Source organism: Pecten maximus, chromosome 1 (genome assembly GCF_902652985.1).
Source record: "Pecten maximus chromosome 1, xPecMax1.1, whole genome shotgun sequence".
Classification (NCBI taxonomy): Eukaryota; Metazoa; Mollusca; class Bivalvia; order Pectinida; family Pectinidae; genus Pecten; species Pecten maximus.
In genome coordinates, this window is record NC_047015.1 from 9,574,431 (window position 1) to 9,591,026 (window position 16,596).

The 16,596-nt window shown below is 37.7% G+C and overlaps 1 protein-coding gene across 2 annotated transcripts in view; it reads left to right on the plus strand.

Annotated features, from left to right (window-relative positions):
• The window catches only part of LOC117324348 (cAMP-dependent protein kinase regulatory subunit), a 120,296-nt gene that overhangs the window by 13,281 nt on the left and 90,419 nt on the right, over window positions 1-16,596 (plus strand). The window contains exon 1 of one of the 2 annotated variants that reach the window (XM_033880172.1): window positions 15,198-15,335. The exons of the other annotated variant lie outside the window; for it this stretch is intronic. Within the exon in view, the coding sequence (XP_033736063.1) occupies window positions 15,273-15,335 (63 nt within the window). The 5' untranslated portion in view covers window positions 15,198-15,272. Of the gene's footprint in view, window positions 1-15,197; window positions 15,336-16,596 lie in introns of those variants that run through there. 2 annotated transcript variants of the gene reach the window in all.

Genomic DNA, 16,596 nt, shown 5'->3' on the forward strand with positions numbered 1-16,596 from the left:
CTGTAATACATAGTGGGATTGACTGTACTGTAATACATAGTGGGATTCACTGTACTGTAATACATAGTGGGATTGACTGTACTGTAATACATAGTGGGATTTACTGTAATGTAATACATAGTGGGATTGACTGTACTGTAATACATAGTGGGATTCAGTGTAATGTAATACATAGTGGGATTGACTGTACTGTAATACATAGTGGGATTCAGTGTAATGTAATTCATAGTGGGATTCAGTGTACTGTAATACATAGTGGGATTCAGTGTAATGTAATACATAGTGGGATTCACTGTACTGTAATACATAGTGGGATTCAGTGTAATGTATTACATAGTGGGATTGACTGTACTGTAATACATAGTGGGATTCAGTGTAATGTAATACATAGTGGGATTCAGTGTACTGTAATACATATTGGGATTTAGTGTACTGTAATACATAGTGGGATTGACTGTACTGTAATACATAGTGGGATTCACTGTAATGTAATGCATAGCGGGATTGACTGTACTGTAATACATAGTGGGATTGACTGTACTGTAATACATAGTGGGATTCACTGTAATGTAATACATAGTGGGATTCACTGTACTGTAATACATAGTGGGATTCACTGTACTGTAATACATAGTGGGATTCAGTGTAATGTAATACATAGTGGGATTGACTGTACTGTAATACATAGTGGGATTGACTGTACTGTAATACATAGTGGGATTGACTGTACTGTAATACATAGTGGGATTCACTGTAATGTAATACATAGTGGGATTGACTGTACTGTAATACATAGTGGGATTGACTGTACTGTAATACATAGTGGGATTCACTGTAATGTAATACATAGTGGGATTCACTGTACTGTAATACATAGTGGGATTCACTGTACTGTAATACATAGTGGGATTCAGTGTAATGTAATACATAGTGGGATTCACTGTACTGTAATACATAGTGGGATTGACTGTACTGTAATACATAGTGGGATTCAGTGTACTGTAATACATAGTGGGATTCACTGTACTGTAATACATAGTGGGATTCAGTGTAATGTAATACATAGTGGGATTGACTGTACTGTAATACATAGTAGGATTGACTGTACTGTAATACATAGTGGGATTGACTGTACTGTAATACATAGTGGGATTGACTGTACTGTAATACATAGTGGGATTCACTGTAATGTAATACATAGTGGGATTGACTGTACTGTAATACATAGTGGGATTGACTGTACTGTAATACATAGTGGGATTCACTGTAATGTAATACATAGTGGGATTCACTGTACTGTAATACATAGTGGGATTCACTGTACTGTAATACATAGTGGGATTCAGTGTAATGTAATACATAGTGGGATTCACTGTACTGTAATACATAGTGGGATTGACTGTACTGTAATACATAGTGGGATTCAGTGTACTGTAATACATAGTGGGATTCACTGTACTGTAATACATAGTGGGATTCAGTGTACTGTAGTACATAGTGGGATTCACTGTACTGTAATATATAGTGGGATTGACTGTACTGTAATACATAGTGGGATTGACTGTACTGTAATACATAGTGGGATTGACTGTACTGTAATACATAGTGGGATTGACTGTACTGTAATACATAGTGGGATTCAGTGTAATGTAATACATAGTGGGATTCAGTGTACTGTAATACATAGTGGGATTCACTGTAATGTAATACATAGTGGGATTCACTGTACTGTAATACATAGTGGGATTCACTGTACTGTAATACATAGTGGGATTTACTGTACTGTAATACATAGTGGGATTGACTGTACTGTAATACATAGTGGGATTCACTGTAATGTAATACATAGTGGGATTCACTGTAATGTAATACATAGTGGGATTCACTGTACTGTAATACATAGTGGGATTCAGTGTACTGTAATACATAGTGGGATTCAGTGTACTGTAATACATAGTGGGATTCACTGTACTGTAATACATAGTGGGATTCACTGTACTGTAATACATAGTGGGATTCAGTGTACTGTAATACATAGTGGGATTCAGTGTAATGTAATACATAGTGGGATTCACTGTACTGTAATACATAGTGGGATTCAGTGTACTGTAATACATAGTGGGATTTAGTCTAATGTAATACATAGTGGGATTCAGTGTACTGTAATATATAGTGGGATTCACTGTACTGTAATACATAGTGGGATTCACTGTACTGTAATACATAGTGGGATTTACTGTACTGTAATACATAGTGGGATTCAGTGTACTGTAATACATAGTGGGATTCAGTGTAATGTAATACATAGTGGGATTCAGTGTAATGTAATACATAGTGGGATTCAGTGTACTGTAATACATAGTGGGATTCACTGTACTGTAATACATAGTGGGATTGACTGTACTGTAATACATAGTGGGATTCACTGTACTGTAATACATAGTGGGATTCACTGTAATGTAATACATAGTGGGATTCAGTGTACTGTAATACATAGTGGGATTCAGTGTACTGTAATACATAGTGGGATTCACTGTACTGTAATACATAGTGGGATTGACTGTACTGTAATACATAGTGGGATTCACTGTACTGTAATACATAGCGGGATTGACTGTACTGTAATACATAGTGGGATTTACTGTACTGTAATATATAGTGGGATTCACTGTAATGTAATACATAGTGGGATTCAGTGTAATGTAATACATAGTGGGATTCAGTGTACTGTAATACATAGTGGGATTCAGTGTACTGTAATACATAGTGGGATTGACTGTACTGTAATATATAGTGGGATTGACTGTACTGTAATATATAGTGGGATTGACTGTACTGTAATACATAGTGGGATTCAGTGTACTGTAATACATAGTGGGATTCACTGTACTGTAATATATAGTGGGATTGACTGTACTGTAATACATAGTGGGATTCAGTGTAATGTAATACATAGTGGGATTCAGTGTAATGTAATACATAGTGGGATTCAGTGTAATGTAATACATAGTGGGATTGACTGTACTGTAATACATAGTGGGATTTACTGTACTGTAATACAAAGTGGGATTTACTGTACTGTAATACATAGTGGGATTCAGTGTACTGTAATACATAGTGGGATTCAGTGTAATGTAATACATAGTGGGATTCACTGTACTGTAATATATAGTGGGATTCAGTGTAATGTAATACACCACTGTAACATTGATGACTGGAATAATACAAGCAGTGAAATCACATAGGCACTGTACATGTATTTATCTAATAATATTTACAAATATATATAATCCTTAGAAAAAAAAAATAAATTATGATTAAGAGTATCATTCAAGAAATTTGGGTTTTGATGGTTATGTGTTGGGTAAATATCTGAATGAATTAAACGTTGATATTGATATCCAACACCTTGCTGTAATTAGAGGGTTAGCATACACACATTCCAAAGTCAGAAAAGTATTTACATATGTAAAGTACATAATCAGCCATTTCCTACCGACATAAAGTAACATTGTACCCCTGTACCTACAAGTTTATTGTATACAAACGAAACAAAACTACACTGGGATTTTTCTCATTATGGCTTTAAATTTGACAGTTTGAATAATCCTTTTGTACGTTTAAGTAATATGTATCATCGCTGAATTTAAAGTTATCTCTCATTATTTTTGCACAGGATTTGGTGTATACAATAAGTAGGGGCTAAATACTAGTATAAATGGTTTGTTGTATTGGCAGACCTAACACATGTTTTTCTAACTACCCAATGTTAGCAACTTCATACACCAAGAAGTGGAAGCAGAATTTTCCCTGTGTTTACATTCAGAAGCTTTGGTGGTGTACCAAAATCCTATAAGTATTGTACCAGTGTCAAGCTTGGTCATAAATCATACAGTTGTGATTACCAGGAACACTATGTAAGGGTTGTCTCCCCTAGGGTAGAAATTGAGTTTAAGCAGTAAGTTGGTTTGCTAGTACACAGTGGACACAATCAAATTGTACATGCAAATCAACATAATCATTATTATACAGGTAAATGTTTCTTGGTTTGTGATTATCATTATAACAAATTAACAATATGACATCACATGCACACCTTTCTGCCTTGTTCTGAAGAATGTTAGAATTTTCTTTTGCTGGGTGAGCTTATTTAAATTTCAAATTATCAGAGTGGACTGTGCCAAATGATTAAGGACTCATCTCATGTTGCCTATAGGATAAGTAATGGTTGTTTTAGATGGTAAACAATGTGGGCACCTAAATGTTCCGAACTGTGGTAATATAATAGTGTTCTCCATCGGATTGTTCTTGTGAGGTTCTCATTAACTGGCGAGGACACCCAATGGTGAATTTTAAATTTTCAGTGAATGTTAAGTCTAAAAGATAATTACTGTCTGTGTTGAAATGTTCCTAAAGGAAATAAAATTATTTGATCAAGTATGCAATACACACCAGACAAATTTGTTCCATTATAAGTACTCAAAGGTATAATATGATTCCATTACCAAAACCTAATTAATTTCTGCCATAACATGATTTTCTAGTTAATGTAAAATTAACTCTGCCACAACTCTTATAATGATTTCCTTGTCAGTGGGTACATACAGATTTGATCTGAATATGATTTTCCCATCCTTATAGGTTCCTTAGAAATGTAATACATATGTACCTGTAGGAAGTGATGTTCAGTGTTTTTAGTTCCCATACCCAAATAATTACTTAAATGATATACAGTCCTTACATTTTACCATATTATTTAACATGCAATCTTCATATTTTAAGTACTGAAACCCATACATCTATGAAAAATGAATAGAGGATATCGAATGGTTTCCTGTTTAATATGAAATATATTTCACGAGTATGACAGAATATTTCAATATTTTTCACTCATGCTTCACACTCGTGAAAATATTGATATTCTATCATACTCGTAAAAATATATGTTATATTAAACAGGAAACATTCAGTTTTCTTTTTATAGGATTTTATATGCTTAAAAACAATCTTAAAAACATTAAAAAAATTAATAGTGTAAAAAAAGTGCGGGAATCGGTAACATAATTCATGACGTCATCTTTTTGTGACGTTACTCCACATCAACTTGACATTGCCATTTTGAAAGGACTGATCAAAGCAATTTAAGCATTTTCTGCTGTTATCGGAGAATCTGTGCATTAATAGCTTACGTCAAGTGAGTATTTTGTCAAAAACTAGTCTGAATATTTCAGAAATACAGTAAAATAACCAATTTATCTATATTTGCTTCGATTGGAAAAATTGGCAAGTTTGCTCTGGTTGGTCAAAAGCAAAATATTTTCACTACAAAATCTTATATTTTCACTGCTCATCGCTGCAGAGAAAATATAAGTTTTATCAGTTTGATACATTTCTATATTTCACTGGCAAAAATGCAATAATTGTTATTATTACATTTTGAAACTGTCAGGGCTTTATCAGGTTTGTTATTACACCCTGAAACTGTTAACATCAGGGCTTTATCAGGGGGTTGGTATTACACCCTGAAACTGTTAACATGAGGGCTTTATCAGGTTTGTTATTACACCCTGAAACTGTTAACATCAGGGCTTTATCAGGGGGTTGTTATTACACCCTGAAACTGTTAACATCAGGGCTTTATCAGGGGTTTGTTATTACACGTGGAACTGTTAACATCAGGGCTTTATCAGGTTTGTTATTACACGTGGAACTGTTAACATGAGGGCTTTATCAGGGGGTTGTTATTACACCCTGAAACTGTTAACATCAGGGCTTTATCAGGGGGTTGGTATTACACCCTGAAACTGTTAACATCAGGGCTTTATCAGGTTTGTTATTACACGTGGAACTGTTAACATGAGGGCTTTATCAGGGGGTTGTTATTACACCCTGAAACTGTTAACATGAGGGCTTTATCAGGGGGTTGTTATTACACCCTGAAACTGTTAACATGAGGGCTTGATCAGGGGGTTGTTATTACACCCTGAAACTGTTAACATCAGGGCTTTATCAGGGGGTTGTTATTATACCCTGAAACTGTTAACATCAGGGCTTTATCAGGTTTGTTATTACACCCTGAAACTGTTAACATGAGGGCTTTATCAGGGGGTTGTTATTACACCCTGAAACTGTTAACATGAGGGCTTTATCAGGGGGTTGTTATTACACCCTGAAACTGTTAACATGAGGGCTTTATCAGGGGGTTGTTATTACACCCTGAAACTGTTAACATGAGGGCTTTATCAGGGGGTTGTTATTACACCCTGAAACTGTTACCATGAGGGCTTGATCAGGGGGTTGTTATTACACCCTGAAACTGTTAACATGAGGGCTTTATCAGGGGGTTGTTATTATACCCTGAAACTGTTAACATCAGGGCTTTATCAGGTTTGTTATTACACCCTGAAACTGTTAACATCAGGGCTTTATCAGGGGGTTGTTATTACACCCTGAAACTGTTAACATGAGGGCTTTATCAGGGGGCTGTTATTACACCCTGAAACTGTTAACATCAGGGCTTTATCAGGGGGTTGTTATTACACCCTGAAACTGTTAACATGAGGGCTTTATCAGGGGGTTGTTATTACACCCTGAAACTGTTAACATGAGGGCTTGATCAGGGGGTTGTTATTACACCCTGAAACTGTTAACATCAGGGCTTTATCAGGGGGCTGGTATTACACCCTGAAACTGTAAACATCAGGGCTTTATCAGGGGGTTGTTATTACACCCTGAAACTGTAAACATCAGGGCTTTATCAGGGAGTTGTTATTACACCCTGAAACTGTTAACATCAGGGCTTTATCAGGGGGTTGGTATTACACCCTGAAACTGTTAACATGAGGGCTTTATCAGGTTTGTTATTACACCCTGAAACTGTTAACATCAGGGCTTTATCAGGGGGTTGGTATTACACCCTGAAACTGTTAACATCAGGGCTTTATCAGGGGGTTGTTATTACACCCTGAAACTGTTAACATCAGGGCTTTATCAGGGGGTTGTTATTACACCCTGAAACTGTTAACATGAGGGCTTTATCAGGTTTGTTATTACACCCTGAAACTGTTAACATCAGGGCTTTATCAGGGGGTTGGTATTACACCCTGAAACTGTTAACGTCAGGGCTTTATCAGGGGGTTGTTATTACACCCTGAAACTGTTAACATCAGGGCTTTATCAGGTTTGTTATTACACCCTGAAACTGTTAACATCAGGGTTTTATCAGGTTTGTTATTACACCCTGAAACTGTTAACATGAGGGCTTTATCAGGGGGTTGTTATTACACCCTGAACTGTTAACATCAGGGCTTTATCAGGTTTGTTATTACACCCTGAAACTGTTAACATGAGGGCTTTATCAGGGGGTTGTTATTACACCCTGAAACTGTTAACATCAGGGCTTTATCAGGGGGTTGTTATTACACCCTGAAACTGTTAACATCAGGGCTTTATCAGGTTTGGTATTACACCCTGAAACTGTTAACATGAGGGCTTTATCAGGGGGTTGTTATTACACCCTGAACTGTTAACATCAGGGTTTTATCAGGTTTGTTATTACACCCTGAAACTGTTAACATCAGGGCTTTATCAGGGGGTTGGTATTACACCCTGAAACTGTTAACATCAGGGCTTTATCAGGGGGTTGTTATTACACCCTGAAACTGTTAACATCAGGGCTTTATCAGGGGGTTGGTATTACACCCTGAAACTGTTAACATCAGGGCTTTATCAGGTTTGTTATTACACCCTGAAACTGTTAACATGAGGGCTTTATCAGGTTTGTTATTACACCCTGAAACTGTTAACATCAGGGCTTTATCAGGGGTTTGTTATTACACCCTGAAACTGTTAACATCAGGGCTTTATCAGGGGGTTGTTATTACACCCTGAAACTGTTAACATGAGGGCTTTATCAGGGGGTTGTTATTACACCCTGAAACTGTTAACATGAGGGCTTTATCAGGGGGTTGTTATTACACCCTAAAACTGTTAACATCAGGGCTTTATCAGGGGGTTGGTATTACACCCTGAAACTGTTAACATCAGGGCTTTATCAGGGGGTTGTTATTACACCCTGAAACTGTTAACATGAGGGCTTTATCAGGGGTTGTTATTACACCCTGAAACTGTTAACATGAGGGCTTTATCAGGGGGTTGTTATTACACCCTGAAACTGTTAACATCAGGGCTTTATCAGGGGGTTGTTATTACACCCTGAAACTGTTAACATGAGCGCTTTATCAGGGGGTTATTATTACACCCTGAAACTGTTAACATCAGGGCTTTATCAGGGGGTTGTTATTACACCCTGAAACTGTTGACATCAGGGCTTTATCAGGGGGTTGTTATTACACCCTGAAACTGTTAACATCAGGGTTTTATCAGGGGGTTGGTATAACACCCTGAAACTGTTAACATCAGGGCTTTATCAGGGGGTTATTATTACACCCTGAAACTGTTAACATGAGGGCTTTATCAGGTTTGTTATTACACCCCGAAACTGTTAACATCAGGGCTTTATCAGGGGGTTGTTATTACACCCTGAAACTGTTAACATGAGGGCTTTATCAGGGGGTTGTTATTACACCCTGAAACTGTTAACATGAGGGCTTTATCAGGGGGTTGTTATTACACCCTGAAACTGTTAACATCAGGGCTTTATCAGGGGGTTGGTATTATACCCTGAAACTGTTAACATCAGGGCTTTATCAGGTTTGTTATTACACCCTGAAACTGTTAACATGAGGGCTTTATCAGGGGGTTGTTATTACACCCTGAAACTGTTAACATGAGGGCTTTATCAGGGGGTTGTTATTACACCCTGAAACTGTTAACATCAGGGCTTTATCAGGGGGTTGTTATTACACCCTGAAACTGTTAACATCAGGGCTTTATCAGGGAGTTGTTATTACACCCTGAAACTGTTAACATCAGGGCTTTATCAGGGGGTTGTTATTACACCCTGAAACTGTTAACATCAGGGCTTTATCAGGGGGTTGTTATTACACCCTGAAACTGTTAACATCAGGGCTTTATCAGGGGGTGGTTATTACACCCTGAAACTGTTAACATCAGGGCTTTATCAGGGGGTTGGTATTACACCCTGAAACTGTTAACATCAGGGCTTTATCAGGTTTGTTATTACACCCTGAAACTGTTTACATCAGGGCTTTATCAGGGGGTTGTTATTACACCCTGAAACTGTTAACATCAGGGCTTTATCAGGGGGTTGTTATTACACCCTGAAACTGTTAACGTCAGGGCTTTATCAGGGGGTTGTTATTACACCCAGAAACTGTTAACATGAGGGCTTTAACAGGGGGTTGTTATTACACGTAGAACTGTTAACATCAGGGCTTTATCAGGGAGTTGTTATTACACCCTGAAACTGTTAACATCAGAGCTTTATCAGGGGGTTGGTATTACACCCTGAAACTGTTAACATCAGGGCTTGATCAGGGGGTTGTTATTACACCCTGAAACTGTTAACATCAGGGCTTTATCAGGGGGTTGTTATTACACCCTGAAACTGTTAACATCAGGGCTTTACCAGGTTTGTTATTACACCCTGAAACTGTTAACGTCAGGGCTTTATCAGGGGGTTGGTATTACACCCTGAAACTGTTAACATCAGGGTTTTATCAGGTTTGTTATTACACCCTGAAACTGTTAACATCAGGGCTTTATCAGGAGGTTGTTATTACACCCTGAAACTGTTAACATCAGGGTTTTATCAGGTTTGTTATTACACCCTGAAACTGTTAACATCAGGGTTTTATCAGGTTTGTTATTACACCCTGAAACTGTTAACATCAGGGCTTTATCAGGGGATTGTTATTACACCCTGAAACTGTTAACGTCAGGGCTTTATCAGGGGGTTGTTATTAGGGCCCCGCATCGAGAGATGCGAGAGATGCGGGTGCCCTATAGTAATCAGGTTGTCCGTCCGTCCGTCTGTCCGTCCGTCTGTCTGTCCGTCTGTCCGTTTTTTTTCTTCTGCACAAAAATGATTGAAGGAGATGAAGGATTTGTATCAAATTGGAAGTGATGATTCCTCATGCATCCTAGATCAGATGTGTAGTATTTCATGCAAATCGGATTCAAAATGGCTGTTAGGCGGCCATATTGGATTTTAACATTAACATGAAAATACTGGATCTTTGTTGTTTTTAACTGTTCACTATTCGATTATGCAAAGTTGTCAAGAAATAAACCAAGAGTTAACTGACAGAATGATCAAACTCATAGTTCAAGGTCACAAGTTCAAAGGTCAACGGTCAAGGGTCATCCTGGGTCGGCTTCAAAATGCCAGGTAATCGACCCTTTTGGATTTTAGCAGTCAAAACAATTTTGACATTTTCTTATCAATGAATGATCTTGTTTTTGATATGCTTTTATATAAATTTGAAACATTAGTTATAGCAGATTGCAGAATTGTTTATTAGGGCCCCGCATCAAAGATGCGGTGCCCTATAGTAATCAGGCTGTCCGTCTGTCCATTTTTTTCTTTTGCGCCAAATTATTGACAGGAGTTGGAGGATTTCGGTGAAAATTGGTACATAGTGGTATTTAGGGAAGCCAAACACAATGGTACCACTTACAAAATTGTCTGTTGCCATGGTAACAAATGGAGGTTTCTGATTGGTTGAAATTTCGATATTGTTCGATTTCGGTGAAAATTGGTATATAGTGGTATTTAGGGAAGCCAAACACAATGGTACCACTTATGAAACCGTCTGTTACCATGGTAACAAATGGAGGTTTCTGATTGGTTGAAATTTCGATATTGTTCGATTTCGGTGAAAATTGGTACATAGTGGTATTTAGGGAAGCCAAACACAATGGTACCACTTAAGAAACCGTCTGTTGCCATGGTAACAAATGGAGGTTTCTGATTGGTCAAAATGTAGTTATTGTTCGATTTTGGTGAGAGAATTGGTATATAGGGGTTTTGAGGGAACAATGGTTCACCTTTCCAAAACCTGTGTTGTCATGGGAATGAAACAGAGGCTTCTGATTGGTAGAAATTTTGATAGTATTTGATTGCGGCGAAAATTGGTACATACAGGTATTGAGGGAAGCCGATTTTTGATGATGTAACATTTTACATATTGACATAAAACCACATTACACACATACATATACAATACTATTACAGTCTTCCATTAGCATAATTTATGACTTATGCAAAGTTGGTCACAATCAAACAAGATATCAACTGACCAAAGTTCAAAGTCAATGGGTCATATGTTAAGGTCGGATTGACATTTTTTAAATGGTAAATCTTAAGTTGGTCACAATCAAACAAGGTATCAACTGACCAAAGTTCAAAGTCAATGGGTCATATGTTAAGGTCGGATTGACATTTTTTAAATGGTATTAAAGATTTTGTTATGACATTATGAAGGTAAGTTGGTGTCCAGCGACCAAATTTTGAAGTTGATTGGGTCTAAATATAAAAAGTTTTAAAACAAAAAAAGGTGAAAAAAGTACTGGTTTGGATTTCTTATACCTCAAATGACAAAAAAAGGACATTATTAAAATATTTTAAAAAATCCTTTTTTTCTCCCCTTTTCTTCACATTTGGTATGTTTTGTTTTTCAGAAAACCCTCTCAAGTTTACCTTATTAGAATAACTGCATTGAGTTTATATCAGTTTGTGTGCTCCTTGATATTAGATTTGAAACAAATTTGAAAAGTGTAATGCTTGTAGAATTCTTTTAGCTAGCTTTTCCATACAATAATAATAAGCAGTATTGTCAGTGGCCCTATTAATGCTAACATTAATGAAACAATAGCAAAGGTTAATCAAAAACATATATCTAATAGTTTCATGTCAATATATTACAATCAGTATTTTTCCTGGGTATTTTGGGAAAACTTCAATATGCCAAATTGGGAAAATTTGAGCGCAAACTGTAAATTACACCCAAACACACACATTGAATTTTCTATGCTAACCAATTTTACAGTGCACAGTGTATTCCTAAAAACGAAACTGGGAATTTTTTCATTGATTGTGAAAAGTCGTCATACAAATGTTATTTGGAATTTTCGAGTTGATTTTGGGAAAAAATCAGGCTAAAACGCATTGAGAATGGGGTCGTTTGGTGCACCCAGTTATATAGGCAGGAAAAACACTGACAATAATTATTACATTTACCCTGAAGGGTCAGACACATAGCGGGGCCCTTTCTGACGTGTCAGTGTTCTAGTTACACCCTGAAACTGTTAACATCAGGGTTTTATCAGGGGGTTGTTATTACACCCTGAAACTGTTAACATGAGGGCTTTATCAGGGGGTTGTTATTACACCCTGAAACTGTTAACATGAGGGCTTTATCAGGGGGTTGTTATTACACCCTGAAACTGTAAACATGAGGGCTTTATCAGGGGGTTGTTATTACACCCTGAAACTGTTAACATCAGGGCTTTATCAGGGGGTTGTTATTACACCCTGAAACTGTTAACATCAGGGCTTTATCAGGGGGTGGTATTACACCCTGAAACTGTTAACATCAGGGCTTTATCAGGGGGTTGTTATTATACCCTGAAACTGTTAACATCAGGGCTTTATCAGGGGGTTGTTATTATACCCTGAAACTGTTAACATCAGGGTTTTATCAGGGGGTTGTTATTATACCCTGAAACTGTTAACATCAGGGCTTTATCAGGGGGTGGTATTACACCCTGAAACTGTTAACATCAGGGCTTTATCAGGGGGTTGTTATTATACCCTGAAACTGTTAACATCAGGGTTTTATCAGGGGGTTGTTATTATACCCTGAAACTGTTAACATCAGGGCTTTATCAGGGGGTGGTATTACACCCTGAAACTGTTAACATCAGGGCTTTATCAGGGGGTTGTTATTACACCCTGTAACTGTTAACATGAGGGCTTTATCAGGGAGTTGTTATTACACCCTGAAACTGTTAACATCAGGGCTTTATCAGGGGGTTGTTATTACACCCTGAAACTGTTAACATCAGGGCTTTATCAGGGGGTGGTAATTATTACACCCTGAAACTGTTAACATCAGGGCTTTATCAGGGGGTTGTTATTACACCCTGTAACTGTTAACATGAGGGCTTTATCAGGGGGTTGTTATTACACCCTGAAACTGTTAACATGAGGGCTTTATCAGGGGGTTGTTATTACACCCTGAAACTGTTAACATGAGGGCTTTATCAGGGGGTTGTTATTACACCCTGAAACTGTTAACATCAGGGTTTTATCAGGGGGTTGTTATTACACCCTGAAACTGTTAACATCAGGGCTTTATCAGGGGGTTGTTATTACACCCTGAAACTGTTAACATGAGGGCTTTATCAGGGGGTTGTTATTACACCCTGAAACTGTTAACATGAGGGCTTTATCAGGGGGTTGTTATTACACCCTGAAACTGTTAACATCAGGGCTTTATCAGGGGGTTGTTATTACACCCTGAAACTGTTAACATCAGGGCTTTATCAGGGGGTTGTTATTACACCCTGAAACTGTTAACATCAGGGCTTTATCAGGGGGTAGGTATTACACCCTGAAACTGTTAACATCAGGGCTTTATCAGGGGGTTGTTATTACACCCTGAAACTGTTAACATCAGGGTTTTATCAGGGGGTTGTTATTACACCCTGAAACTGTTAACATCAGGGCTTTATCAGGGGGTTGGTATTTAACCCTGTAACTGTCACAACATCTTGTCTTATCTTCATTCTAGGTTTGGATTGTCAATGAATGTGTTGTCAAGGTTTAGATTGTCAAGGTCTAGATTGTCAAGGTGTTGGTTGTCAATGATTGGGTTGTCAAGGTCTTGGTTGCCAATGTTTGGCAGTGAGTATCATGGGGAAAAAGTGGTGGCATCAATGAATACACCACAAGAAAATGTACAGTGAAAATGTGTTATGTTTACAGCTTAAAAAGACTTCAGGGATTAACCAACAGGTAGGTAAGATACTCAAAGATATTTCAAATTGTTTTACATAATTACAAGCTGTTTGTGTAAAAGTGGAGAGTATACGATCCCCTTATTAAGTCTGGATGATGGACATTTTTCTATAGAATTAGAAATAGGAACTTTGTAGATATCCTGTTTTATAAGTTAAGATAATTTAGATATCCAGTGTTAGGAATAAAATCAATAAAAAGTAACTGAGGGAAAAAATAGATGTGATGATATTGTATGTTAGGCAGTTCAGTAAGCTGTCTTAAAAAAGGAGTACAACTGGTCCTTTTCTTTTGAAATTTTTTAACACTTGAAATGAAGACGTTTCCATGATGTTTGATTTAGGATCTGAATTGATGATCTGAATATGTTTCAGGAAATGATAGCATTTCATAGCATCTATCTATTTGTAGCATGCAAAAAAACCCACCTGGTTTGTATTGTATTATAGCTATTGGTTTTGGTGAGTTTATTTGTAGCAAGGGAGGTTTTATTCCTAGGAAATGGTTAATTAAGTACATTAGGAATGGCTAATTAAATACATCAGAAAAAATTCAGAAGATCACACTGGGGAATTACATGTGGGGAGCTGAGGTTTGTATTGAGCCCAATGATGTTGGCTTAGATAGAAGATATTGGGACATTACTGGAAGATCAGATGTAGAGACCTGGATTAAGATCAGATGTAGAGACCAGGTTTGACAATGAGAAGGAGGATGCTGACCGGACATGCCAACACCATTTACATATATCTCCACAATGATTCTGTTAAAACCCAGCAAATTAGCTTACTCCAGAAAAAAGAGCCTGCTACAAGATTATACCTGAAGTTAGTCTAGGCCTATATATATACACTACTTGATGAAAAGCACCTGATTTTCTTATTAATTTTGATAATTGGCGACCATGGATGTCGAGAGCTGAGATGCCCTGGTATGGGGTAACCAACATGCCAGTTCATTACTACTTGGTAATGCTTGACATCACTTGCTGATGGAGTTGTTTCCATAACCTTGATTGTGAGATTGAGGCCCTGGTTGTGTGTAAATGAGGGACCTTCATTAATAGATGGCCAAATCTCTACAACAGGATGGTGATTTACACCTTGTGTGTGGCCCCATTTCTCACCATTGTTCCTCTTGTCTAGGCCTCACTTCAATGACCAGTTGTGCTTGGAGATTTAAATTATGGTCTCTACTTGTGGCCGCAGAACTTGAATTTAGATTTTCTGAAAGAGATTGGATAAGGTTTAATATCAACTTGTTTATTGTTCCATAAGTTTTGTGATTGTTCTAAAATTATTGAAAGGCTACGCAAATATGGAGGTGTATGGAGTCAACAGCACTACAAAATAATTCAACCCTGGAAAAACTTGTAAAGGATATGGATATTGTAAGTATACTACAGTAGTTTAGTGTTTCTCTCTCATTTTATCTTGTTAATGGGAACTGCAGATTGGGAAGAGAACTTTACATAAATCATTCTGCTACAGCTGTTTGAGGAAATTTTACAGTCAATGCCATATTTACTTCTTTACCTATATGTGATTGATTGTGATAATTGTAATTTCAAAACATGTTATAACTGTGATGCTGAAATGATATGTTTACTATAGATTTGCCGATATTTCATTCTGCGTTTTAAATGTGCTGTTACTTCACTAGTGTATATTAGAGGAGACAATGCTAGCCTAATCTAACCCCATTTAGGTGTAGTTGATCACTAAACATCTAACAAGTTGTTGGGCCGATATCATTATGTACTTAAATTGTGAATTAGTGGGAAAAGTGGGCTATAAGTAATACATCAGGGTTTGAAGGCAGCTATGTGAGGCAAGAACATATCAGCAAGCACCAGAAACAAGCACACAAGTTGTAAGCTGCCAGGGAGAGGTCGCCTCTAAAAATAGGATGTTTTAGTTTTCTCTAATAAAGTCAGTGGATGTTTTGGGGAACCTAATTCTTTTCAGGTGTTTAGAGTATTCAGAGTTACTGTACCAATATTACAAACTGTCAGTTGTACACATCAAACCTGATGGAAAGGGAGGAGGGGAAATACAGTAGTTACCAAGCTCTATAATGGAGGGGTGAACTTGTGTCATACCTCTGTGTTGATGTTTGGGGGTGGGGTGAACTGTTGTAGTACCTGTGTTGGGGAGGGGTGAACTGTTGTAGTACCTCTGTGTTGATGGGTAGGGGAGGGGTGAACTGTTGTAGTACCTGTGTGTTGATGGGTAGGGGAGGGGTGAACTGTTGTAGTACCAGGGCTTTTTCTCACTGGTTTGGGAAAGGGCCTTTTTGTCTCATTTTGGGAAGAAAATTGGTGAATTGGGAAAGATTTTTTCAAGAGTAAACTGCTAATTTTGGGAATTTGGCTGAAATATGAAATAATTTCAATTGGGAATAGGGCCCATTAACGGCCCCAAAAAGCCCACAGAAAAGGCCTGAGTACCTCTGTGTTGATGGGTAGGGGAGGGGTGAACTGTTGTAGTACCTGTGTGTTGATGGGTAGGGGAGGGGTGAACTGTTGTAGTACCTCTGTGTTGATGTATGGGGGAGGGGTGCACTGTTGTAGTACCTGTGTTGGGGAGGGGTGAACTGTTGTAGTACCTCTGTGTTGATGGGTAGGGGAGGGGTGAACTGTTGTAGTACCT